Genomic DNA, 26,431 nt, shown 5'->3' with positions numbered 1-26,431 from the left:
CTAACGTAGAGGGAATGAGGCCAAATGAGCATCCAAATGCTCATCAGCCACTCAATTACTTCTAACAATCTATAACCATTTAAGATAAATACCGACCTCAAAAGAGAGGAAAAAAAATGGCAGATATTTACATCATGTGAAAATTTGTTCATGCAAGTTGGCAGGAATAAGAAACACAGCATAATTTTATAGCAAAAAGTACATAAATAAGAGCAAAAAAATTTCACAAAAGTTATCTTAAGACATTTTCACCGTGATCATGTACAACTAACTTAGGAGCTCCAACAAGCCTTTTTTGGGAAAATGCAGTCGGTATCATAATTCGGTTTCTCTTGAACAAGTTTTCTACATCTCTCCACTACAATTGCAAAGCTTACATGTATTAAAAAAACCCTAGATTGTACATTTAGTTATGAATGTTTCCCTTCCTCTCCCATTTCCCTTCACGTCTACCATCACGTTCTCTTCTCTCTACTACTTGCCTAGACTTGCTTCCTCTGGATCCATGTCTCTGAGCTGACCCAAATCCACCAGGCTGTCCATCAAATGCTGATGCCAAGTCCGGGTCCCCAACACTACCTGTGTCACCTGAGTCCTTGCTTCCATCCATATTCTCTTCATAGCTACTACCACACTCATCTAGACGTTCACGTGACTGTAAAATTGTAGGCAACTGACCAGAAAATGGTCGGGAACCAGCTAGAACAACAGTTGGCATGGCCACCATAGAAGAACTGGTTGAAGTTTCAGGCTGCAAGTTGCCACTGCTTGTTCTTGTGCTCCCTTCCATACCAGATCTCCCATTTTCCCTTTCACGATACCTTTCCCGGGTCCGACTGCAATTGGAAATACAAACAAAATCTAAGCCAAACATACATGCAGCATATATGCACAATCATAAATCATTTGCAAATCTTGAACAACACCCATGCATTGCTTAGAAAATTAAATAATTGATGCTGTAAATGGATGCACACATTTATGCTCATACATACTGAAATACTAGGTGAAACACTGAACTATCAACACTACAGTTAATCTAACCTAGTTCAGTCATCCATTGGAACACCTTTTGAGATTTTTAATCGCCTTTTTCCTTGCCGACCCATTTTCTTATCCCATTACCACATAAATACCAAACTTAACATTGTTCCCAATCTTGTGCCCAAATATATCCGTTACCTACATACTGAAATAAAACATGAAATTTTCTCAAGCACTGAGAACTTCATGTTTGTGGCTGATGTGCATCTTGGACCTCTAATGTTCAAAGAGGGTGGATAGGTCATACAGACTTTCCTTTCTAGGGTTTTCTCCCTTCTTCCCTCTTTCTCAGATTCCTGCTCTTCTCTTGTCTAATTTTCTCCTTTTCAGGTTGTACGTCATAAAATATAATATATTATGAGATATTGGGTAAGTCAATTATCCACATGTAATCTGTAGAAGTCTGATGAATATTTTACCAAACCTGGAGCACTGGGCAGAAAAGCAGATCCTAGATAATTGAAATTCAAACTTATTTATATAAAGACAAATTGGTTAAGACAATAAAATACCATTCAACTGCTTCCTATTGAGCTGCATATGCAATCCACGCATGAGTATCAATAGTTTTATTCATATTAGTTCAGAAAAAAAAAAAATATATATATATATATATATACTTATATAAGTATTCATTCTTACTGGAAAGAAGTATCCGAACAATAAAGAAGTTTCCAGAAACAATATGGTTTACCCGCTATGAGTAGAGGAAGAGAATTCACGCCTTGATGGTCGCCCTGATTCAGCCTGCTCCAGTTCACGCTGAAGTTCTCTCTGCAATGGTACAAGTGATACAACAGATCATGGAAACTATACCAGGAAGAGGCACTTTCAAGACAAAAATTATTGAAAAATACATCATCATGGAGCTGGCATGCAAACAGTGAATTAAAGCAGCAATCTTCTTCACAATTCATACAGAAATACCAATCTTCTGCACAATTCGTACAGAAATACATATGGGAAGGACTTTTACCTGTGCTTGCCTCTCCTTCTCCATATCAAGATTGTGTCGCAATTCCCTGGTTTTTGCACGCTCAAGTTCAAGCAATCGCTGTCTCTCAATCTCCCTTTCAGTTTCAGCTGCCCTCTCCCTATCAGATTAAAAGTTCAAGAACCATCAGATGTTAGTCGCTATAAATTTACTTCATCAAATAATAATAATTATAGTTTAAGAATGCATAATTAGCTCCTACGGAGGTAAGACCTATCAAGTTCTTGTACAAGTTCTGCTTCTCTAACAGCAACCTCTTCTAGATATTTTTGACGATCATGTCTCATAAGAAGTTTTTTTTGCCTCCGGGCTGCTATGTCTTCTCGGAGTTTGGATTTTTCACTGATAGAAAAAGAAGAGCACAAAAGTAAAATTAGACATTAGCTGAAGCAATTTAGTTATAAGACGTGGTGCTTTTGTGTTCTTAAACAAATAAAACTCATTTGGAATGCAGGGCTAGATTGGACTACACCATTTTCAGTCCACTCCAATCAAATTGGATTATGTATTAATTTAAATTTAGCCCAGATGGATTTGACTAACTTAAAATAGTTGTAGTCCAATCCACAATCCAATTCTGCATTTCAATCCAGACCATAAAGATGAGGAGTCTCAGAAAAACTTTACATCCTGCCAAGCACCTTAATGCTAGTGGATTGTCCAGTTTCCAAGAACGTCATCTGATTTCATTTTTATGTGCAAGAAAAAAAATTTAAAAATTGGCAGCATTTGAAATATCCTGCCATATGTATAGTTAATGGAAAATCTAGATTTTAAAGAATAGCATGTCAAAAAGAAGCCAAAATGAATTTCAAGAAGTTCAAATTTAAAAGGTCTTTGGCAACAGAACATATGCTATGCTAAGGCTTTGAATAAAATAATTAGCACTAGAAAGACACTCTTATCCCATTGAAATGGATTGTCAGTTGGATTGGCTTTAATATTTCTCTAGGCATCCTAGATGAGCAGAGTTGTCTCTGTTACAAACCTATCACATTTCCCGCATAAAAATCGTTTTGGGCACAGTTGCTATCCTCTAGGTGATTAACTACCTGGCTGCCATATTAAACAGAAATGATCTACCAGGTTTTTTTTTTTTTTTTTCTCTTCTTCCTCCTCAAAATTGAATTTTACTAAATACAAAGATTCAGCGGAATGCAAAATTAGTACATACAGGGTATTAATACACTCCTTGATTTGCTGAAGGCGTGTTTCATGTTTCACAGTAGCTGAAAAAACAAAATAACAGAATAGATAAACAAGCAGGAAACTGTAAAAAATAAATATCAGCGGCCAAAGAAAAATACATGTAAAAAGGCAATGCTAGGGAAAAGAAATAATTACAGTCTAGCGAAGGAATCTGACACTGCTCCTTGGAATCTGTAAATGATTCTTTGGGTGTATATTCTTTCCAAAGAATATCCAATTCCATTTCAGCCTCCTCAAGTTCCTGAAAAACATATTAAATTAAAACAACTACCAACAAAGAATTGGAATGAAAAATGACACTGCCAGTACAAGCTTACCATAACCTCCTTGTCAACTTTGTTTGAGAAGATATCAAAGTATGACGTTACAGAAGTTAAATTGGCAAGAACCTGTCAGATATTGGATAAGAATAAATTATAAGTTAGGGCATTGAAACTTGTAAAGCAGTAGAACAATAGAACCATTATGCCCAGAACATACTTAGGAAACCCATGCCAAATGGTAAAAAGATAAAATATAGAGCACATGAACAAAGGGATTGAGGTTAGGAACAATCATAAAGCATAGAGTCAAATAATTGGAAAAATTTAACGCCTCCTCCATAAACACGGAGACCCCATTCGAGTGGCAGACAGGGTAAGATGGCATTCAAATCAGGCAAGTTTGTAATCCTACATTTTATTTCACATAAATTAACAGAACTAGGATATAGTGTAACAGTTTAATACTAGTTTTCTAACATGCAAGGACTAGGCAAGGTTCATTGGCATTAAGAAAATGGACCAACTCATGCAGTTTAACTTGAATACTTTGTGTTCTATCCTGCTATACATTACGATTCAATGGATAGTTTGTCCCACTATAGCTGGCTAAAAAATACTACCAACTTGCTTTTATCCCGTCATAAAGGCACAGCATATTAAAGGGCATTATTCTATGATATCTATGTTTTCTAGTACCCCTAATGGGGCCCTAGAGATGACATATGTACATTTCCTTCTAGTTATTAAATATCATTGCATCAAGATATGCCCTACATTTGTCTCCTAAATTATCCAATATGTATCTGATAGATCCCAAAACCAATAGCTTAACTTCTAATTTCTGGATATAGATTCAGAATCCGACAAATCAAAATAAAAGAAAGTTTATGTCACAACTCCTAATAAATCATTGTTGCAAAAATGCACGTTTCAGTGAAAGGCATATTCCATTGCACATTGCATTCAAAGAAAACATCACACGTTGCAAACAATTCAAGTTTCATATCACGACTAAAGCTTATTGACTGAAATATGAGCAACTTTCTATGAAAATTATCTAAAGCAAAAACTCCAACAAATCGAGAGAGAAGAAATTTAATTCTTAACGACCCAGTTATTCAATCAAGTGGAGGAGAGAAAAGGTTGAAGGTTCTTGGTAAAACATTATTTGACAATCATCTCAAGTGCACTAAAGTCCAAGCTGTCAAGACTGCAGAGGTTTCAGTTTAGGGGATCAACCATTTCTTGCAAAAATGATTTGACTTCCCCTCCCAAAACATGGTTAAAGGCCTAGGTAGGGATACACCTACAGGAAATATCATGAGGATATAACTCAAGATAAGCACTAACATGCACATGCTTCACAATATGAATTTTACAATGTTTCTTACCTGGAGAACTGCTTCCCGAGCACCCCCAAAATCTGGGTAGAATTGTTTTGAAGAACTTGCTGATAGCACTTCTTTCAGAACCTTACAAACAATGTTGTTCAATGAATTACAGCATTAATAAGTAAAACATGTCCATTCTATACATAAGAAAACCCGTTCAAACAAATTATTTTACATAAATTCCAAAACCTCTGATGCATAAAAATCACTTGCTGTACCCTAGCCTCAACATGTTGCATACCTCTTTAGCTTCACCCCCTTCATTTTTCAATCTGCACAAGATTTGGCAAGCTCTTTTCTCAACATCCCCAATCCGGTTCTCTACAAAAGGAATAATAAGAAAATTTAAGTGAACGTACTCCCACCATTACCAGAATAGTACGGTACAAACACTACACATCTATGAAAACATATATAACAATGGCTCTACCAGTTTTTGACAATGCTAGTATCTCAATGTTTCTCCAGACATTGTGAGGAATCAAAGAAAGATCCTCAGAAGAACAATACAGGCTAGCACCAGCAATAAGTGCTAATGAAAGTCGAAGCAATGGACCCTCACAAGTTGGTTGAGCCAGCTTTCCCAAACCATGAAGATTATCTGCTGTCGCAAGAAGAGATTGTAACAGATGCCTATGAGCAAAAGGTATGTAATCTACAAGGAGTGCCATAGCACGAGTCCTCAAAAGCAATGATTTATCAGAGGATGCCAGCAAAACCACGCGATCCCATGTACTTGATACCAAATGAGATATAACCGACTCAGGAACAGGTATAGACATGGCAGGTGTAAATAATTTGCTGCAAAACACAAAATCTTGTAGGGCAGTTCCACTATCCAAATCTTGGCCAACAAGTTTTCCTAGAAGCTTAAGTGCTATAAAGCGTTGCTCAGGTTCAGGATGACCCAGCAATGTACAAAACAGGTCAACCAGAGAAGCCTCACTTTCATTAAGGGAATGGATTCCTCTTGCAAGTAAAACCAACAACCATTTATCAGTCTGCAAACGCCAAGCAAGTTTTGGTGCGCTACAGAAATTATTTTTTACTGCAGAACAAATAAAACGTAACACATTATCCAGGGAAAAACAATAGGGTACTCCAAGTAAACAATCAAGCATCACGGATGCAACTTCCCAGCAACTCTTTTCTTGGAGAGCCAGAATTGTTTCAGCAATTCCTTCTAGACCAACCATCCAATGAACAAGGAACTGGTCAAATGATTTGGATGTATGAGAAGCTTCAATGTCATTGTCTTGCACATCAGTTTTCTGTGCAACTGATGACAAACATCTAGAGTACATAAAACACTCAGCTGATGAAACGGTAAGCTTCTTTGCCAGTTGATGATGAAAATTCCAACAGAGTTCGACTGTTGGAATAAGCTTCCCAATAAGAGCCTCCAAGTCACTTCTAAATTCTTCTATTTCCTCAACAGATAAATGATGTACTTTTTGATTTGTTTTAACAGCAGCTATGTCTTCACCTTCTAGCTTCTGAAAAAACTTGTCTGGACTTGAATTTTGGCAGACGTCCCCTAGAAACCATGAATGTGGTTCCAAACTACTATCACATTGCCTTCCAGTTGGTAGTTCAAGTGGGATAGCTCCAAATAATTGTAAATTCTGAACTAACAAAAGTTTGCAACTTCCCATAACACTCTGAAACGCACAAAGGTAGTCATAGAAATTAGTCGTTGGCTCATATGCAGTAAAGTCAGCCCATAAAATTAAGGACTGCAGCATTTCCCTTCTACGTTGAAATGACAAATAACGGAAGACAGAAGCCAAAATAAAAATTGTAAGTCCCCGGCTGTATACTTTCTCAGTAGAACCATTATGATTCTCTACTTTCTTGGTAAAATCATCTTGATTCTTATCAGATCTAATGTTAGTGAAAAGCTCACCAAAGCATAATGATTCAAAATCAAGGCATGAGTCATCAAGCAATAATCTTTCCTCATCAGAAACTTTACATAATGAATATGAAATGATTGGCTCCAATAATCGCATTACAGAATCAAGAAATGAAACTTCACAGTATGATGTTCTGCAAAGGGAAACCAGCACTTGCACTACTCTAGGTATCTCAGGGACCATTGCTTCCATGTGCTCTGTTATGATGGCTTCCAACACATAAAGGATGATCGCTTTGGCATTCTTCGCAGCATAACCTTTCAAATTATAAGAATTATTTCGATTAGCCAATTGGTTCATAGAATAAAATGGCCATGAACACAACTCAGAGAACCAACACAATATATCAGGGATAACACTGGAAGAAAGGGATCTCAACTGCAAACCAACAGCCTCCAAAATTATTTCCCCAAAAGCTTCAAATTGCTTTTTCATATTAGGAAAGAATTTGCTGAGATCAGGGTAAATAACATGAAAACATTGGTTTTCATGCTGTTGACCATCAGCTTCAGATACTTTACTAAAAGAAAAAGCATGTTTGTCTTCATGTTTTTGGTTGATAACATTATCCACTGCAGCAAGCTCATCCCCAAATACAGATAATAAATTTGTCAACTGTGGAAGATCTGAGGCGAGGAAAAGGTGATCCTTTATATACTGTTTAGCATTACGAGATACTGCCATCCAACCAAGAAAACGAACCAGAGGGGATGCACTTCTGGAGAATGTAGAGATTCTCTGAATCCAGGCTGAAGGTGGAATCAGATTTTGATAACGAAAACCATTGTTCTTACTGATAGCAAAATCAGCACCTTCATCACCATTGCTTGAGGCAATTACCAGTCTCTGAAGCAATATCCACCGTCTTTGTATACCATATACTGTATCTGGCTTCAACTGCAGACCTTCTTTAAACTGGTGATAAAGGGATGATAACATCCCATTTAAGTGCTCTGCAGATTGTAATATGATATCAATCACCTGCTCTGGAGCACAGTACAGCTTAGTTGCTGAGTGCAACAAAAACACTAGACTTTGTATGAGAATTTCATGCATTGAGTGTTGCTTTCTTCGCAACCTTTGAATTAGAAAGTTGCACAGCAAAGATTGATTTTGGCGAACCAAGGTGATTGCATCAGTAGATTGCATATCACTCGGAGACAACTTAACAACTTCATCAAACTCTCCAGCATAATATGAACAACGTTCACTATCTGACACCTTCTCTTGGTATTTACTGTCTAATTCAGCTGCCTCAAGCAGAATTTGGAGAACAATCTTGTCCCTTTTCTTTTCAACAAGAGCTATTTTTTCTAAGTCACTTTCATACTTTCCAGATACCCTCCTAAGCTCCAAATTTTCATGAATTTTTCGAGTTTTAATCTCACTAATGTTGATCTGGTTCCTGAACTTTGAACTGGTAATGAAAGACATCATAAAAAAGGGATTAACATAGCATTCTGCAGCCAAGAGTAAAGCATCTATAGCTGCATCATGACCCTCAACCATAATCTCATTTTGCGAGTGTAAATCCAGGGCCAGATGTCGAAACTCCGAAGCCTTGAGCTTACTATCTTCAAAGTTTAGAAGTTGAAAATAATCTGCTTGTAAGTTGAAATATTCAGCAGTGAAACCAGCATCTAATTCTAAGTCAATATTAAACTGATTCAAAAAGAATTTCTCAACTTCCAGCTTTGGTTCTGAGCTGACAGAGCTACTCTCATTGGAATCATTAGAATTATTTGTCAGTGCTATGCTACGCAGCTCTGCAGGAGCAAAAAGAAGACTGGCATCATCAAAGACATCCATCTTTGCAGCTGTATCTGCAACATCCACCTTTCCATCCAATTCATCCTGGCTGTTTGATTTTGAAGAAGCTATCCCACCACGGGGGACAGAAGATAAACAAGTTGATTCAAGTTCTAATGACTTAGAAATAGGAGATATTCGAAGGTCAATTTCAGGAGGTAACTGCATGTGAGGTTCCAATACTGACAAAAGTACACTGCATGAAGAGATAAAAGTTAACAGCAATCCCATATAATTGGGGTGGGGGGTGTGGGTGGGTTTGGGCGGGGCCAAAAAAGTGTCTGATACAAAAAGCATAATCACAATTCAAATTGAGGGCCCTATAGGAAGCAAGGCTATCTGTGGTATTTCAGAAGAAACAACAAGATAAAATTCAACCATGTCGCAGCAGACAGATGATCCTAATTTCATCCTGATATTCATATAGACATTCATGGTACTTTGAATTTGACCATGATAAAATTTTAGTTAACATACAAGTCAAGACTCGAGACTATAGACTATCTCCTAGCAAAGGTATGCCAAAAGTATGACAAAGCAAAAGTTACCTAGGAGCAACTGATCCACGCCTCCATTCAGATTCCAGAGAAGGTAAAACCTCTGGCTTTTGTACTGCTGTACGTACCACATTAAGAGCAATCATACAATTGTTTTCCTGCTTTTCAGGATAAGCAGAAGATAGATCTCCAAAGGCAATTGTGCTCTTAAATGAGGCAATGGCGGGATCAAGAAAGGGCTCTAGCATCTCCACAAGAAATAGTATTCTATGCTTAACTTCCTAAAACAAATAGAAAAGATGTTAAACAACAGCATTTTTCAACATAGAAATCAGCTGATCTTGTAGCACTACATCAATCTTTTAATTTACTTTTCTTTCCCACCAAAATTATTAAAGCATGAAACAATACCTTGTACTTTCCTAGTATATCATCCATATGACCTGATAGAGCCAGCACAATATATTTCAGGGCAGCACGTGCACGCGGCAAGGAATGGCGAGCAGCCTAAAGCACACAATAAGATTAATAGTGTCTTTACAAAGTGAAAGCAAACGAGAGATAAATACCACCACCTCTAACTATCAAAATTAAACAGAAAATTAAGGTAGAAGAGAAAAAAAAAAAAAAAAAATAGCTAATTTGCAACCAAAAATAAATAAAAAATAAAAAATCCTAGATGCTGAGGGATTCTCAACAAATTCAAGATTTTTTTGTGAAATATGCTTGAATTTTGCATAAATACAGTTTAAGAGGTTGGCATACATCACACCTGTAAAGTGAAGGACACATGGATGAACAGGGACTATTATCTAAATTTATCTAAATACTGCTCTTTTAAAACTATGGACAGAGACTATTATCTAAATTTATCCAAATACATCTCCTTTAAAACTATTGTTCCAGTTCTGATAACTAACACCAGTCATAGGAGAAAGTATGCAATTCAGGTTGCTTGAAAAATTAATAAATAACTCCTATATTTGTATACTATGCCTCCTTATGGTAGATATGTATAAAGTTTGATATTTGTGAATATGACTAAATCTTAATTGCCTTCAACAAGTCAAAATGGAACTTAAGAAGATTCTGTCCTTTTCATTCATTCAAGATTGACAGGTGTACCTGAATTGTTCCCAGAAGATCCTCCAAGAGCTCCACAGCCAGATCAACCTATACAAAATCCACCTCAAAGCAAAGAATGTAAATAAAAAAGACAACAAAATGCTAGAGAGAAACCAGCACTGAACTACCAACATATATTATGCTGAAGTTTAAATGACTGAAATTTTTATTTGCCAAACCTTTGCAATGACCTGAGTCATCCAAGGTGCAAGCACACTACAACACAGGTCAACCAGAATACAAGCAGCCTTTGCCTGTAAAATAGATGAGTTTAATGCAGTTTGTTCCAAGTTATCCAAATTAATTTCATTAAAGGCAAAAGAAAAAACTAAGTATTAAATTTAAAATTTTAGGGTATTTTCTTATGTGATGATTACATTTGCAGGATATGAACTCCTATTACTCATAATCAACAAACATAACTTAACATTTCCACATGTTACTTTCATTTACTCCTATTCAAATGCCCTGAACCATCAATCTTTTTTTTCATTTAGTCAAAGAATATTATTTTGCAATTGATGATTTATATTCGATGTTAGCTATCAAAATTTGCTAAGTCTGAAGTGCACAAGACTCAAAAATTTTGGAGGTTGCATAAAACTTATCAGTTTTCTTCAGAGTCAATTTGTCTTCTAGTTATTTTTTTTCTGTAGGCCATGATCACTAGCTTATAATTGTAAAATCCATTTTTTTCTTCTGTTTTGGAAGCTCTATTTTATACATGTTTTTGTTGAATAATGAGATCGATTCCTTTAAGAAAAAAGACAGAAAATATGATAGATAGGGTGCTTTGTTTTGGGGAAGATGGATAGTGATAGAAAAAGGTGGGGGTGTTCACCGTAACATTTATACTAACCTTACCACATGTCAAAACATAATTTTTAAGATTATAGATTAAAAGGCAATAATAAAATTATACTGTTACAATGAAAATGAGACAAACATGTGATGGAGAAAATGATGCTAAATAACCAGCACAGGCAAGAAGAAGCGGCCGGTATAATGATGATGATGACATTGCTACAATCTGCAGTTGCAACCAACATGGTCAGAAAATTTGCAATAAAGGTTCAAACATAACATAAATATGTAACAAATTTTAACTAAGCAAACATAATAAAAAGAATTAAATGAAATGAGTTTAAATTAACAAATGACCTGAGATAACGCTTGTTGGACAACAGGTTGTTTCCATTGAGAAAAACAATCATCAACAATGTCAGGACAGATTACTGAAGGACGAAGAGCTGCAAAAGTAAACCCAGAAAAAAATAAAATAAAATAATTTGCAGAAAAAATTATTTCAAAGGCACTACAATAAAGTAGCAATATTCACAATTAAAAAGCTGAAATAGTATTTTAAGATGACTGACATCCAGAGGATGCTTGTGTGGCTCTAAAAATCTTCATCTTATCTTCACATATGTCCCAAGTATTGCTAAACATTTTAATATTTAAAATTTGACTTTCCATTCCTCTGGTCCTTCTCCTTTGCCTATTGCTAATTATTCATGTCATCATGCTTCAACAAATAAATATTGAGTCTAAAATTCCTAACCAAAATTGAGAGCTACCTATTCAAAGAAAGGATAGACTAAAACTTGTGAGCCTGTGCAATTTTACAAATAAATAAATACCATCTTTCTCAAGGTTTCATGTCCACAAGAAATTGACATTTTTAGTTTTTTGTTGTTGTTCAAATACTCTGGATATAGATACTCAACCTGGCAGCAATGCTTGTACCAAAGGTAATGCAGACCAGAAGTCAGAAGTTCTCCCCGCCAATTTACTACAGAGAATAGGCTGAGGAAAAACAAGTAGTAACATAATTGAAGGATCAAAGTGGCAGAAATGAACAGAGACATGAAGGGAGGAGAAAAAAGAAAAAGAAAAAAAATATATATGCATAAGGCGTTCCATAACCCTGTTACTGCAATTAACCTGTGACGCACAAGCATAAAGAACATGCAGAATTCCTTCTTCCACTGCCCCCAAATCCAAGGTGTTAAGATAGTTAGAGTCCCACTGATCATCAGGCAACTGGAATTCTTCACCAAACATGTTTGAGTAATCAACTAAAGTAACAGAACTAACTAATTCAGATTTTGGTGATTCATCCCCAGAAGTGACTTCAGTGGGAGATACTGATGCTTCTTGCACTGCAACAGGCTCTATGAACTTATGCAGGATTCTAGAAGCCTGGGACAAAGGGCAATATTATAGCAAGTGAAAAATTAGAATCAGAATGTGCCAATAAGCCATCATATGACAAAAACCAGAGAAAGAACAATTACCATTCTGCAAACAGTTCCTAGATCAGAATCTTTGTATGCCTTTCTCAACAACATGAAAATCAAATCTTGACGGAAGACCAAAGAACTGGACGTAGATAAGAAGAAAGGTGATGTACTGCGTGATCTCCGCGGCTGTGTCGAGGAGGGGAGAGGGTGGAAAGGGACTTGTCAGTCAGTTAGAGCATCTCCAGTTAAAGTTTGTCAGGCAATATCAGTTATATAGTCCTTAAAATCATCACGATAGATCACACGACAGAAAAACCTTTCATACAATTTTTTTTTAATAAATAAAAAATTAAAAAAGTTAATAAAAAAAAAACTAAAACAATAATAACAATAAAAACAACTGAATAGTACATAAGACGAAGTGCACCGATGTGTGCTCATACATTAATAAATAAATAAAAAGGAATCAGACTATATATTATATAGATAAAGAAGACAGTGACTACCTCAAAATTAGAGGACACAGTTAAGGCAGAAGACTGCTGACAATTCTTGGAAACTTCAGAGTCCAAGATATTGCCTGAAGACTTTGTAGTAGCCCTACAGTATCAATCCATATATGTTAATAGCTACGCAGTCTATACATGCAAGACTCAAAAACAAAAGGATGCTGCTAGCCCAAAAATGTGCAAGGCCCAAAACTGCAGTGGCCAATGCTGTGCGTTTCTACATGTATGGTTAGAGTATAAAGAAAAGTGCCTAAGATATGACATCTAAAGGGAAAAATAACACATGAGATCGCTTTAACATTCTAGTGGGGAAATCAAACAACTAAATTGCAAGACAATGAAACATAAAATGTGCATATGAGCTACAAGTGTCCAAAGCTGTTGAAAGCTGGAGAAGATAAGAGTGTGAGAAACACATTTCAAGAAGTTTGAACATACCTTTCGTACACAACGTGAAGTATCGGATAAAAGGGACCAGCAAGCATAGCAAGAAAACGCAAGTTAGGCTCAACAGCATCTGAAAAGCTGCTAAGGTCAGCCTGCTCTTGAGAAAAGGAAAAATATAAGGTATGGCCATACAAGGGGGGAATAAATAATAAATAAACAATAAACAGAATATAGAAAAAACAAGAGAGAGGAAAAATAAAATAAAAAAGAAAAGAAAAGGAAAAAGGGAGGAAACTTTATACAATCTGAAACAACTAAATATACCTCAAGTTGGGGAATGAAGACAGTCAACCGGTTTGTCAAGTCTTTAAGCAACTAAAAATTAATGAGCGTCAGAGAGACATGAAAATCCAAGAAGAGATTGGAAAGTAAAACTTTGTAATTATAACCGATGATGTGAACCACCTGAAGATGCATATCATGTACATCTTGTTTGTGAGTTATAATGTGTGGCAACAAGTGGTTAACAACGGGTTGAAATTCAGGTTCAAGACCAATCACTGAAACCCCAATTAGCTGCAAGTCAAAAAGAATGAGATGAAAAAGGAATTATAACATTGGCAGGATGTCTACTAGAACAAAAATCAAAGCAAATTTCTTCAAAAATATTTTCTAAAGAAGTAAGAAATTATTTTTTTTTTTTATTGTTTTTTTGGGTTTTAAAGTCAGGTGTAAATAAGGGGGTTAGTACCTCCAATGTGTTAATTTTACATTCTTTTTTGCTTAACTTGTTCGTGTTTCTCAGTAGCTTAAAAAGAGGTAAGAGTATAATACAAAAGGAGAAGTCCATGCCCAGTACCCTGCTAGTCAATTTCATTAATTTGACATGCAAATCTGATATTGAAGCAATAAAAAATGTAGTGTAATTCAATGTTTAATTAATGGATAAGCCATCGTTTTTTTTTTTTTTTTTTTAATTTTAAATATAGAAGAAGAGAAATACCTGGATGAAAAAAATAGCAATGGGGTTTCCGCGTAGACAAGAAATTCGGACGTAGCGGCATGGAGTGTAGTTCATAGGGTACATCATATCACGCCGAGGAGCTTCACAACGAGGGCGTACTTTGACAAAGGTCTCTGGCTGTTAGTTTGTTGTTTGAAAATGGAAGCAATGAGATTATAGCATATTACAGTTTTTTTTATTTTTTTTGGGGGAAAAAAAAAAAAAAAAAAAGAAGAAGCAAAAATAAATTCAAAAGTATGGAAATAGAAAAAGTAACTAGTTAGGGACCTTGAAGCGTAAGCCAACAGAAATTTCCCATTCGAGGACAGACTTGTTGTAAATCCTGATATGGGAAAGCAAGCAGGGCTCCTGGGAATGTTAAAAACAAAAAAATAAAAAATAAATAAAAAGGTTAATTGAGGAGGAAGGAAGAAATTAGAAGAGGAAACGAATAATATGAATCATCAGAGGTAATTGGTGGTTTTACGTTGAGCTCCAGTAGGATCCACTCCTTGGTGTTGGTAGCAGTGGACCAGTGGGTGCGCAGGTCGGCATCCAGTACGTGAGACGCCTTCTGCGATGGGGATTCACGAGACATGGCTTTCACTTTGTATCCCAACGCTTTCACTCTCGCCTCCAACTCTATCTCCATCTTCTTCTCTCTGCTACGCTCTCCTCTCCCTTCCGGAAGCAAAGCTAGAACCCAAGATGTTGATGAAACTTCTTTTATATATTTTTATTATTTATTTCCGTCTAAACTCTCAAATGTCAATTTCATTTTCATTTTCCCCCAACCCAACAAAAAATAAATATACTGTATAGTATAGTATGTGTGAATAATATAAATAAAAATATTTTTATCAGAAAATTCTTATTATTTCAAAAAGGGAAAATTTCATGGACCCTCCAGACTTAAACTTATTTAATTCATTATTAAATATTAAGGTTGTTAGCAAATTTTATATTTTAATTTATTTAAATTATAAAAAAAAATCTATTTTGTTCTTTTATATATTAAAACTAATATTAATTTAATATTTTATCATTTTCAAATTGTGTTACAACCTTTTTAACAATGTATTCACAAATTATAATATATATTACCTTATATATGTATATATATTAAAAAAATTATTCTACCAATTTTGAAAATTTTAATGATGATAAAATCAAATGAAATAAATTATAGAAAAAAAAAACCTCAAAAATCAAATGGAAGAAATTATAGGAAATAAAAAAAGAAAAACCTCAAAAATTTCACCTTGAGCATTATGTCCTGAGTTTATCTTTAAAAAAATTTAAAAAATCCAAATTTCTTAAATAAAGAGTTTTTATTAAGTACTAATTTAAAGAATGCTAAGATAAATTTTTAAAAGCTCCATATATATTCAAAATAATAAAAATAATAAAAATAAAAAAAAAACCTTAAAAGAAAAGCCAAAAGTGTAAACAAACTTGGAATTTATATGATGTTCAGGGGCTTTCTGCTTAGTAGTTTCTCTTCTTCATCGGGAAAGCCAAAGATGAATTTGTTTGGCTGATAAAATTTTATTTTATTTTTATTTTTCTTTTTGATATTTAGAAAGTTGTCAAATATATTGAGAATGGCGCAAAACTTGCATATCAAGCTAATTTACGGCATTCTATTCCAAAATCACCTTTTACAAATTTTTTTATCAAATATAATTGCATTTATCAATTTAATCATTTATCGGTTAAATAAAACGGATGTAAATAAGATTGAGGTGATAAATAATGAATTTGAAACTTTAAAGAGTCGATGATTTTTTCCCTTTCAAAAATATAAATAAAGAATGTACAACCACAATTTTTAATTTTTTTTCTTGCTCTACTTATGAGAAACCATACCTTGTTATGTCTGGTGGTCTATCTCATCTCCAACATGGTTGCCTTTCTGTACTTCAGAGACTAAACTGAACAGTGAATGTGAACCTTCTCCATACAGAGATGGTAACATTAAAGAGTAAAGACCACCATGCATACTTGTAAAGGCATGCCAATTACACAACCTCTTCCTAAGCTAAGACCATCTGCTATGGAAATATGCATTATAAAAAACAACATATCTTATAAATCAAGGTTTAAAATTTCAGTATATGTACAAATATCAAAGATTCTGTAAATTTATATAAAAATATTGAAAAGTATTGAATAACACTAAAAATTTACAAAAAATGATGAAAATTTATTTTAAAAAATAAAATTTTTATTAAAACTTTACTGTTAGTTTATTTAAACAATCAATTATCTAATTAATTATAAAAATTACAAAAATATTGAATAAATATTATATTTTTTTAATCAATTTAATTTATAGTAAACATCAACGATCATAAATAAACTATTATTGATAAAAATAGATAAAAGAAAAAGTATATATTTGATAAATTATTTATTAATTAAGATAAAACAATCATTACAATTATATTATATTTCATAAATATCATCTCAATATTTATAGAACTCTAAAATAATTGATAATTATTTGTCTCTTTTTTATTCTCATTTTGAGATATGAAATGTAAAAAGTAATTATTAAAATATGTATCTACTTAATAATTTTTCATGTAATTATTAATATATCAACCATAAAAATTTTGCATTAAATATAGTTATTCTTAATATTTATTATAATATATTCTATTTATTTTTATTTGTTTAATATTATTAATTTAAATGCTATCAATATTAATTCTACATAATATTATATTCCTATGTTATTATTTGATGATATTATTCTTAATTCTTATATAATCAATTATTAACTTATAATTATGGGATTCTAATAAATCTATATTATACAAAATATATAATAAATATCTATATATATATATATATTATCAATGAATAAAACTTATTAAAGTTATTAAACTTAATTCACTCCATTCTATTTATATAATTAAATACTTTAAAGACTAAAAAAAAAATCACTAAAATTAATTTGATAAAATAATTTACTAAATATTAATAACATGGAAATTTCCTTTTTTTAATCAAATTGTTAAAAATTTGACATGGATATTTTGATAAAAATTTTGACAAAATTTCAAAAAATTTCAATGGATGTTATGTAAATTCTATCAGTTTTCATTTAAAATTTAAATTTTTTTTCGAATCTTTAAAAAAATAAAAATTTCAAAAAAAATTCTGACATTTAAAACCTTAAGATAAACCATTTGGAAGTTTGTCTTAAAAAATTGTTTGTCTTAAGAAATTATCCCGATTATAATATCTAACATGAAGGTCAAATTAATACAATTTACATATTATTAAAACGGGCGTAAAAATATTTTTAGATAATTTTTTTTCTAATAAAAATCCCCATTTATATACTTTAATAATGAAACAAATATTATAAAATACATAAAATGCAATAACAGTTGTTTTAATTCAATCTTTATAAAAAGTTAGGTAAAACTAAATATACTTTTTGGGACAAAAGAAATGAAAATTTCTTAGCAAATCACCAACTCATTAAATTTGGAAAAAAATTTAAAAACATATATATATATATATATAATATAAACTCTTGAATAATAGATTAATTATTTAATATATCATTATTAGAAATTAAAAGAAAAAACTGTTAATATATATAAAAAAATAACAATAATTAAAATTAAGGGGGAACATGCCCTTATCGGTCCCTCGGCTTCCACTTCTAGAGCTTTCATTGGATACCATATGAACTTTTGTTAAAAGCAAACTCTATGTTACCTAACTATTAACGCTTATATAACAATTTTTATATTCATATTGGAAAGGAAAATTTTATTTAAATTATTTAATTTTGCCTCAGTAAAATTTATATTTTAAAACAAATCATATTTATAATTTATCTATATTTTGCCAATTAATTTTTATAATTAAAAATTATAAATATAATTGCAACAAAATCAAAAGAATCTTGATAAAACTAAGAGCATCTTTAATGGTTATTTCTATTGAAGTCTATGTGGCATGAGTTTTAGAAAGTGTTAATGCTTATGTGGCACTTTCATCATTTAATGAATAATGTTTCCTAGTAATATCTCTCCAATGGATTCTGTATAAAATATTATAAAATACTGATGTGTCATATATATTTTATTTTAAAATTATATTTAATTAAAAGTAAACCTCATTAAAATACAATAAATTGGAAAAGACTATTGATGAAAGACAACAGTACAAACAGAACCTGTCAACTTGATGAACAGAGAGAGACGGCAAAATCAAGGTACATTCATAAAAGCAAAGATAAAAAAAATAAAAAAAAAATAAAAAACTTTTTCTATCCTTACGTTTTTACAGGTGTGGATTTTATCTATATTTTCTATTATCTTATGATTATTTGTAAAAAAAATTTTCCCTGCCCTTTTATACAATGAGAATGGAGGTTTCTTGAATCTTGAATTTAATAAATCTATAATTAACTTTAAAATATATATATATATATATATATGATTTTATGAACCATTGAAGGTCTTTGACGATTATGGTAGTCATTCTATTTGTAATCTTAGTAGTTATTGTCCACTAATAGGGAAGGCTGTCCTTGTCCTTTGCAAATTGGCACTACGGCAGATATAACTTGCGTTTTGATTTATTTCTGTGGTCTTAAATGTAAATGCATGGAAATTTGGGGCTTGTGGGATTCAGTACTTTTAGGCAATTAAATTATTATAAGAATGCATTCATGTTACTAGTGATGTATAATGTGAGTTACAGCACTCATCAAAAGTGTTTTACTTGCCACTGATAGGGCACCTGTTTGATTTTAAAACTATCAATATGGTTTATTCTATAGCATTCTACGTTAATCATCTTTATGGAATAGTTTGGTAGAAAATTATGTGGTAGTGTTGGTTGACTTTCACAGTAAACAATTGTATATGGTAGATTTTTCCCATGTCATTATTAGGAGGTATTGCTTTATCATTTTTCAGGTTTATGTATAAATGGGTTGGGTAGAAGGTCTGAGGAAATTTAGTTGACAAGAATTTCCCTTCCTTCCCTGCCTTCCCCCGCTTACTTAATTATGTGCTTTGACAGTAGGTGGTGGTCATTGTTGAATCATTGGACATAAGGAAAATATATTGAAGATGCTAGTTTTTAGGAAAATACTCTGTTGCCAAGCTAATATGATTAAGCTCTATTTTTTTCTTTTTTTTCTTTTTTGGTAGACACTAATATGAATAAGCTCAGTTCTAGTGGAAATGCTAAATAGATATAAGGATTTTCATATATCTTAGAATTGTGAAAGCTAAAATGGACAAGGAAAGAGAAAATGTAGCAATAGTAGTGACCATTTATTGTTAATTTCTTGCAGTGCTTTGTTTACATTGGAACCAATTCATTTTGGAATGAACCAGATTTTTGCCTAAAACACACCATGAATAGGCTCATAAACTCGTATTTACATGTATGTTTTAAACTCATGAAAAGGTTTTCTAAGATTCATTCGTATTAAGAAACCAACACATCATCTACCAAAAGAGTCCAAATAAAGTAAGTGCTTTTTTTAAAAAAAAAAAAACTTAAATTTAAGTTTTACTGTTGCCAGAATTCATGCGTAGTCAGGTTTTGCCCTTGTTGAGTTGCTACAGAATTGTCCTGATTTCAGTTCTCAAAGCTGCTTATTTTATTTATACTAGATCATAATTTCACCAAACTTATTTTACAAGAACTTCACCATGACTAGTATCGATATGTAAATAATAGGGAGGAATTCTTTTCCCATTTTTCGTTTTGGCACTTTTTTTACTGGCTTCAAATATAACATACAGTACTTTCTCATTCTGTTTTCATGTACTTTCTTTGCATAATAAGTATTTCATAAACATGGTTAATTGGGGAAAAAAAGAAATTCCCAACTGCTTCAACATAGGATTCATGCCCTTCACCAGGGTTTTTGTGAAAAAGATTGAAATAGAGAATAATATTTACAGTGAATTCTTTTATGGATAATCCCCCACTTACTTAATTATGTGTTTTGACAGTAGGTGGTGGTCATTATAAAGGGGAAATTAATCTTGCTTATTGTAATGTAATATTACAATAATTCCATTAAGTTTTGTTTTATTATTTTCTTTTCTATAGTAGTTATTATTATTTATTTGTTAATTTGGTTATTTTACTATTTGATGCATAGGTTTTTTTATTCATTTTCCTTTTTTTTTTTTCACAGGTGTTGTTACAAATCAATGTCTTCATCAAGTTTTGAATTTGACTTTGACAGTTCATCATCAAGTGATAATTCTTTTTCAATGACCAAAGAGCTTTTAAGTGAACCAATCGAAGATGATGAATCATACAGCAAAATGATTCATAATGTTGTTCAAGCCATTGCAATCCATGTTCCTATGATTGTTTCAACAACGTTAATTGGTAACAAGCGTCCTCATGGTGGATCGACATCTAGCAGACGATATATTCGTCGTGATAGGAAAGAGCGTCATGATTTAATTATTAATGACTACTTCAAAGGTGAGAATTCAAAATATACATCAGAACATTTTAGACGTCGATTTCGAATGGATGTGGAATTATTCAAACGCATCTTACAAGCTATTGAAAATTATGATGATTATTTTACATAAAAAGTTGTCGCAGCTGGAAGGGTTAGGTTGAGTCCGTTACAAAAAATGATAGCTGCAATGCGAATGCTTGCATATGGATGTCCAACTGATTTGCTTGATGAATATGTTCAAATTGGAGAGAGCACTGCAATTGAAAGCTTAAAGCGCTTTTGTGATGCTATAATAGGAGTTTTCGAAGAACAATACTTAAGAAAACCTAACAAAAATGATGTTGCAAGGCTATTAAAAGAAAACCTAACAAAGATAATGTTTTGAAGTCTCTCTATTATTTTATGCTTTCAATTAAAGAATTTGAAAATGCTTATGTTATTGATATTTAACGAACTTAGAGTGGTTTTAGCTTTCAAGAATTAAATAGTAAATAACATAGGCATACACATGCAATATATATATATATATATATATATAATTATTTGGTATAAATTAAATGGCGGTAATATAAAAAGGATGATTTGATCTGATCTTAATAGTAAAAACATGAATATGATGCATAAACTTCACTCATTAAAAATTTAATTTGGAACTACTAGAACATATTTACCAAACAGTTTAAGTGAACATTGAAAAGTAAGTTTTTTGAACATTGACAAAGAAACCTTAAACCATGGATGTTAAGCCACCATGAGATAGAATGGGAACAATATGAAACAACAAATAACCTACAAGTTCTACGAGTTCAACGAGTTCAAAAAACTTTGTCAAAGATTTCTAACAACTGCAACTTCTAAAATTCCATAAGAAAGATGGAGAACATCAAAATAGGAATGCACAACATTTAAATATACGTGTATTATCCTTATAGATTATGCACGATCCCTTCATAACATTTCCTTCCGTTAGCCTTTTCCATCCTCAATATAGATCATTTACCATTCATAACTCCATTCCATTCAGCTTCAAGTCCATTTTACTTTATCCTTGAGAACAAAAAAAATAAACAAGTTAAATCCTTAGGAAGATAATGTATTACATATATAAGTTCTAATTTCTATATTATAATTTACTAATTTAATAAAAAAAAAGTCAATAATATATGACAAAATTTTACAAAATTTATAGTTAAATTACATGAAAGTAACTGATTATAATCATTCATATATGAGAGAAAATTAAATTTATTATGTAAAACTGGATATCCTAAATCGAAACTACTACAAGTCTTCAAAGAACAAAGAATGTATATATATATATATATATATGTATATATAACCTTATACACGATGTTCTTTAAAAGTATCTTTAGTTGCAAAACAAAAAAAGAACATTTCATACAACCCAGCTATATATAAAAAAAATAAATAAACAAAAAAAAAGAAAACACATGTAGACACATGAAAATCAAAGCCAAAAATATACATAAAATCAATAAATGAAGATCAATTTATCATCAAGCTAGCACGAAACTCTCAAACATAATTAATTAGATTAGTAGAACAACATAATACTATGATACTAGAATTGACCACCATTAAATTGCACATAAAAAAATGGTATTAGATATTAACATATAGTACCACTTACCAAAAAAAAGCCCAGCCAATCATTTTGCAAAAAGCTCATCATTTTCCCATTCTTTTAATATTTGAGCTTGATACATCTCATATGTCTTTTGCAATGCTGGTGAAAGTTTGTTGAGATCTTGATTTATAATAAGATTTTGTTGTTCTCTCTTTTGAGCTTTCTCCTTTAATTCTTGACCTTTTATCTTTATTTTTTGAGCTTCCTCCTTAATTTTTTGAGCTTTCTCCTTTATTCTATTTCCTTTTTATCATTTGTTCTTGCAATTCAAGTTTTTTTTTTTTTTTTTTTTTATCTTTTTCTCTTTTCAACTCCAGCTCTTCTTGATGAACATCAATTTGTTTTTCTAGAGTGCACTGTAATTTATTTAATGCATCAACCACACCCTTTTCTTCATTAAACCTCCTTTTTTTCTCTTTACAATCTTTCCTTCCTTGTGGACATACAACTCCATCATAATTAGTACCTTCAGCTGCACTAGTATCCATGACATAACCATCTTCTTCATTAGAAATAGACCCTTGTGTTGCTTTTAACAGAGGTGGATTGTTAATGCCATTATATGATTTTTGTTTCCTCGATTCATTTGTCTTGGTAAGTCCCTTTGAACACCATTTTGGATTCTTTATCATAATCTCCCAACAATGATCATAATTGAAAGATTTACCATCATTAAGATTCTCATACATTCGCATTGCTTCTCTCTTCTACAGAAATAATAATAATAATAATCAAGAATAAATATGCTAATTATATAACATTAAAATGCTTAAAAGCATAAAAATAGAAAGAAGGATTTACCATATCTTCTGGGGTTGTTCCACTTTGTGGATTTCTTTCCAATATCTCATATAGTCCATGAAATTTGTTCACTGCACCTTGTATTTTTACCCAACGACATTGTAAGCTATTGGTGTTTCGAACACTGCTATATTCCACCCCCATATTGTCCTTCCAAGTAAGTAAAATACGATCCCACATTGCTGTATTTTTCTGGCTATTACCAATATCAGAATCAACAGAGATGTAAAGTCATGCCTTTGTCAATGCAACATCTTCAGCTTTAGTCCAATTTTTATTAGAAACAAAACTTTGAGAGTTAGACTTTTGGGTGGCCTTGCTCTTATGTTTGAATTCTTTGGTTGCATTAGCATTTCGAGTGTCAAATGGGATTGTAGGAGCATTCAATAAACCCTGATAGGTGAATCCAGATCCAAATTGTTGGCTAACATGAGAAGAATATGAAGCATTCATTGGATTAAAAGGATAGCTGGGCTGAAATGAGAAGTGAGGAAATTGGTTTGAAAATTGAGTTGTGGTAGCTTGTGGCATAGAATTATGTATAAGGAGTTGAGAAGAGTTATTGACATGTTGAGTATTTAGTGAGCTGCTCACGTTTATACCTTCATTATCATTGTTGAGAGCATGGGAGGTTATTAGAATCTTGTGAATCCATAGAAAGAGTATATATATGCCTGCACAAATAACCTCAAAATAATTATATTGAAAGTATAAAATCAATGCACAAAATCAGTTATGTGCTTGATATAATATATATATATATATATATGTATGGTAGAAAAGAAGAACCACTAATATATTAAAATATTACCATTGAGAATGATACTTTCTAGAAAAACATGTCATGTATACATATCTAACTTATGCAGGGCCAAGATATCAAACAATGTTATTGGTCGTACAAAATTTTGAGGATAGAAGCGAAGTGGTAGTGACATATTAGTTTTAGATAAATTGTAATATCCAATAGAAAATTTAACAACATTTGACCAACCTGACCCACATATTATGGGTCAAATATAACATTTCCTATACCATATGCATAATCAATACATGACTGAACTACAAATGTTAAAATCTTGTTTCTCTGCTCTCGAGTGTTCCTAATCAATACGTGGCTAAACTATAAATTTAAAAAAAAAAATAGGATTGAAGTTTTCAGCATATACAACAATCCATATAGAAGTACATAATAAGTTAAAATATATTATATTAAAGCATTTTTTTTTTCTGGTTTGAATCTTCAGCAGCACTTTATTATTGAAATTTTAAGCAAAATGCCCATGCCATTGAACAGCTCAAATACAATGACATATTCGCTTCCTCAATTGTCCACCATTTTGTTCCAACAGTTCCTCATGTTCTTCATAAATTCCACAGGCACATATTCCAAAAAGTAGGAGAAAGCTTACAGCTATATGTACTATTTTGTAATGAAAAAACTAGGGGAAAAAAATAAATTAAGAAGCCAGAAACAGTAAACAATTAGACACTCAAAATCCGGATTAATTGCTTTTGTTTTCTAAGAATTAAAGTATTCTGTCAATTTACCTTATGGTTGTTCCCCTTGGATATTGGTTTTGACCCACTTCACTACCAACGGGTCATCTAAATGTAAGCTAGTGGGATCTGGTGTCTTCTTAAAGTCATCCAATGAAGGATTGATTAGTTTTTCCTACATAACAATACAAGTAATCATTTTAATACAAATGTTAAAAAATTCACAGATTCACCAAACAAAAAGAGAAGAAATAAAGAAAGAAAATGCACCATTTATAGAATATCAAACATATTATATATAAGGTTTGAGGGACAACTAATGAAAACATATTATATATAAGGTTTGGGGGACAGCTAATGAGGTCATAAGATCTAAATACAATATGGATGTCTTGGAATGATTTTTTTTTTTTCCTCTTTTCCATTTTCTCTCTTGCCAAACATCACATTCAAGACCCAATTACATATCACCACCACAAACTTAAGACACTTTCCTTAAAATCTTTTCATGTTTATTACTTTATTAAAAGGGAACCAAAGGTTTTCTCTGGTAAGTAAGTAAGAGAAAAGTAGTTGCCACTTAAAAATAAATAGAAAGTAAGTCTGGCTTTCTTTATCTATGGGGAACTTTAAATCTTGTAATTTTGCTTTAAATCAATATATAAAGCTATGAAAGGTGAACTACCATGCATACATACATTATAGCTGGCTATCATCCATAAATTCCACTAATAATTTTGAAACAAAAGAGTAAAAAAGGAAGGAAGCCTTATTCCTAGAACAAAAGCAGCAGCAGAAATTACCAATATATGGTTTTTTTCAAGTTTTTCTATTGTTTTAAGATCTACAACCAAAAAAAAAAAACCAAATAAAGTGTTAAAATTTAAATCATAAGCATAATTATAACAGAATTCCCAGAAACATCATCTTTGTCTTGTATACCTCTTTTTCTTATTCTTAGCTTAAAAAAAATAAAAAATAAAATTGCTTCTCTGTTTTTAGTTTGTAAAGGCTCTGCTGCAATTTTTTAATAAAGTTAGAGCGCGTGAGAGGCAAAGGAAATTTGACTTACCCCTTTGTGAAAATTTGATCCAAAACAACCATAAACACAAATCCAATCAAGCTTTAATCACCCATGGCACAGTGAGAAGGATCCAACCCAAGTTTCAAAGGCAACCGAGTTAGCGAAGGAAGGAAAGAGGGAAGGCAAAGTTGATGATAACGTTCTCTGTGAAAAATTAAGATTTTGTTGAACAAAATAAAAATAAATAAAAAAATGGAGGAATTAAAAGCAACGAAGAAGAAGATTAAAAAATTAGCGCGATAAGGAAAAATAATAAAACAAAAGCCCGCCGTGCATAGTTATTTTTTAACAAAAAAATAAATCAATAAAAATGCTGACTCATCCTGTCTAACATAACTTCTAGATGCAGACAGTGTCCTTCACAGTATTTATTTCGTTAGTTGCCACATCAGCTTAACAAAATTAATCTACAGAACCATTGGAGAATACTTTTTTAAAACACTGTCTATTTATCTGATGTGGCTAAATAGACAGAATCAATATACAGAACCATTAGAGATGCTCTAAGCCTAACTGAAAATGCTCCAAGCGTGCAA

The 26,431-nt window shown here is 32.2% G+C and overlaps 2 protein-coding genes and 1 long non-coding RNA gene across 5 annotated transcripts; 1 reads left to right on the top strand and 2 right to left on the bottom strand.

The window, feature by feature from the left end:
* Positions 1 to 165: 165 nt before the first annotated feature.
* LOC107428748 (uncharacterized) lies at positions 166 to 15,130 on the bottom strand. Of its 3 annotated transcripts, XM_048475529.2 has the most exons (26): positions 14,878 to 15,117; positions 14,679 to 14,759; positions 14,391 to 14,528; positions 13,853 to 13,963; positions 13,712 to 13,762; positions 13,439 to 13,539; positions 12,998 to 13,091; positions 12,546 to 12,677; positions 12,193 to 12,450; positions 11,976 to 12,054; positions 11,410 to 11,498; positions 11,195 to 11,278; positions 10,428 to 10,502; positions 10,249 to 10,296; positions 9,535 to 9,630; positions 9,175 to 9,404; positions 5,332 to 8,822; positions 5,143 to 5,222; positions 4,902 to 4,982; positions 3,565 to 3,636; positions 3,383 to 3,488; positions 3,213 to 3,267; positions 2,252 to 2,380; positions 2,021 to 2,138; positions 1,739 to 1,818; positions 166 to 836 (listed from the first exon to the last, which is right to left on the bottom strand). In XM_048475529.2, the coding sequence occupies exons 1-26, from the start codon at positions 15,040 to 15,042 to the stop codon at positions 407 to 409; spliced, it is 6,474 nt and encodes a 2,157-aa protein (XP_048331486.2). In that variant the 5' UTR covers positions 15,043 to 15,117; the 3' UTR covers positions 166 to 406. The 3 variants fall into 3 exon arrangements, with proteins under 3 accessions (XP_048331486.2, XP_048331487.2, XP_060673162.1); XM_048475530.2 differs by lacking the exons at positions 14,391 to 14,528; positions 14,679 to 14,759; positions 14,878 to 15,117 and having other exon boundaries at positions 13,712 to 13,752; XM_060817179.1 differs by lacking the exons at positions 166 to 836; positions 1,739 to 1,818; positions 2,021 to 2,138; ... (2 more) ...; positions 3,383 to 3,488; positions 3,565 to 3,636 and adding an exon at positions 3,644 to 4,816 and having other exon boundaries at positions 14,878 to 15,130.
* A 5,466-nt stretch (positions 15,131 to 20,596) lies between these two features.
* On the top strand, positions 20,597 to 21,247 carry LOC107428758 (uncharacterized). Its single transcript, XM_016039344.2, has 2 exons — positions 20,597 to 20,879; positions 20,997 to 21,247. The coding sequence occupies exons 1-2, from the start codon at positions 20,597 to 20,599 to the stop codon at positions 21,245 to 21,247; spliced, it is 534 nt and encodes a 177-aa protein (XP_015894830.2).
* Positions 21,248 to 21,462: 215 nt separating this feature from the next.
* Positions 21,463 to 26,109, bottom strand: LOC107429251 (uncharacterized). The gene is made up of 4 exons (XR_001582415.4): positions 25,884 to 26,109; positions 24,863 to 24,986; positions 23,312 to 23,985; positions 21,463 to 21,909 (listed from the first exon to the last, which is right to left on the bottom strand). It is a non-coding gene; the product is annotated as an uncharacterized LOC107429251 (long non-coding RNA).
* Positions 26,110 to 26,431: the final 322 nt, after the last annotated feature.

The sequence above is a fragment of the Ziziphus jujuba genome, chromosome 5 (genome assembly GCF_031755915.1).
Source record: "Ziziphus jujuba cultivar Dongzao chromosome 5, ASM3175591v1".
NCBI lineage: Eukaryota > Viridiplantae > Streptophyta > Magnoliopsida > Rosales > Rhamnaceae > Ziziphus > Ziziphus jujuba.
This window is presented reverse-complemented; position numbering and strand designations above follow the sequence as displayed.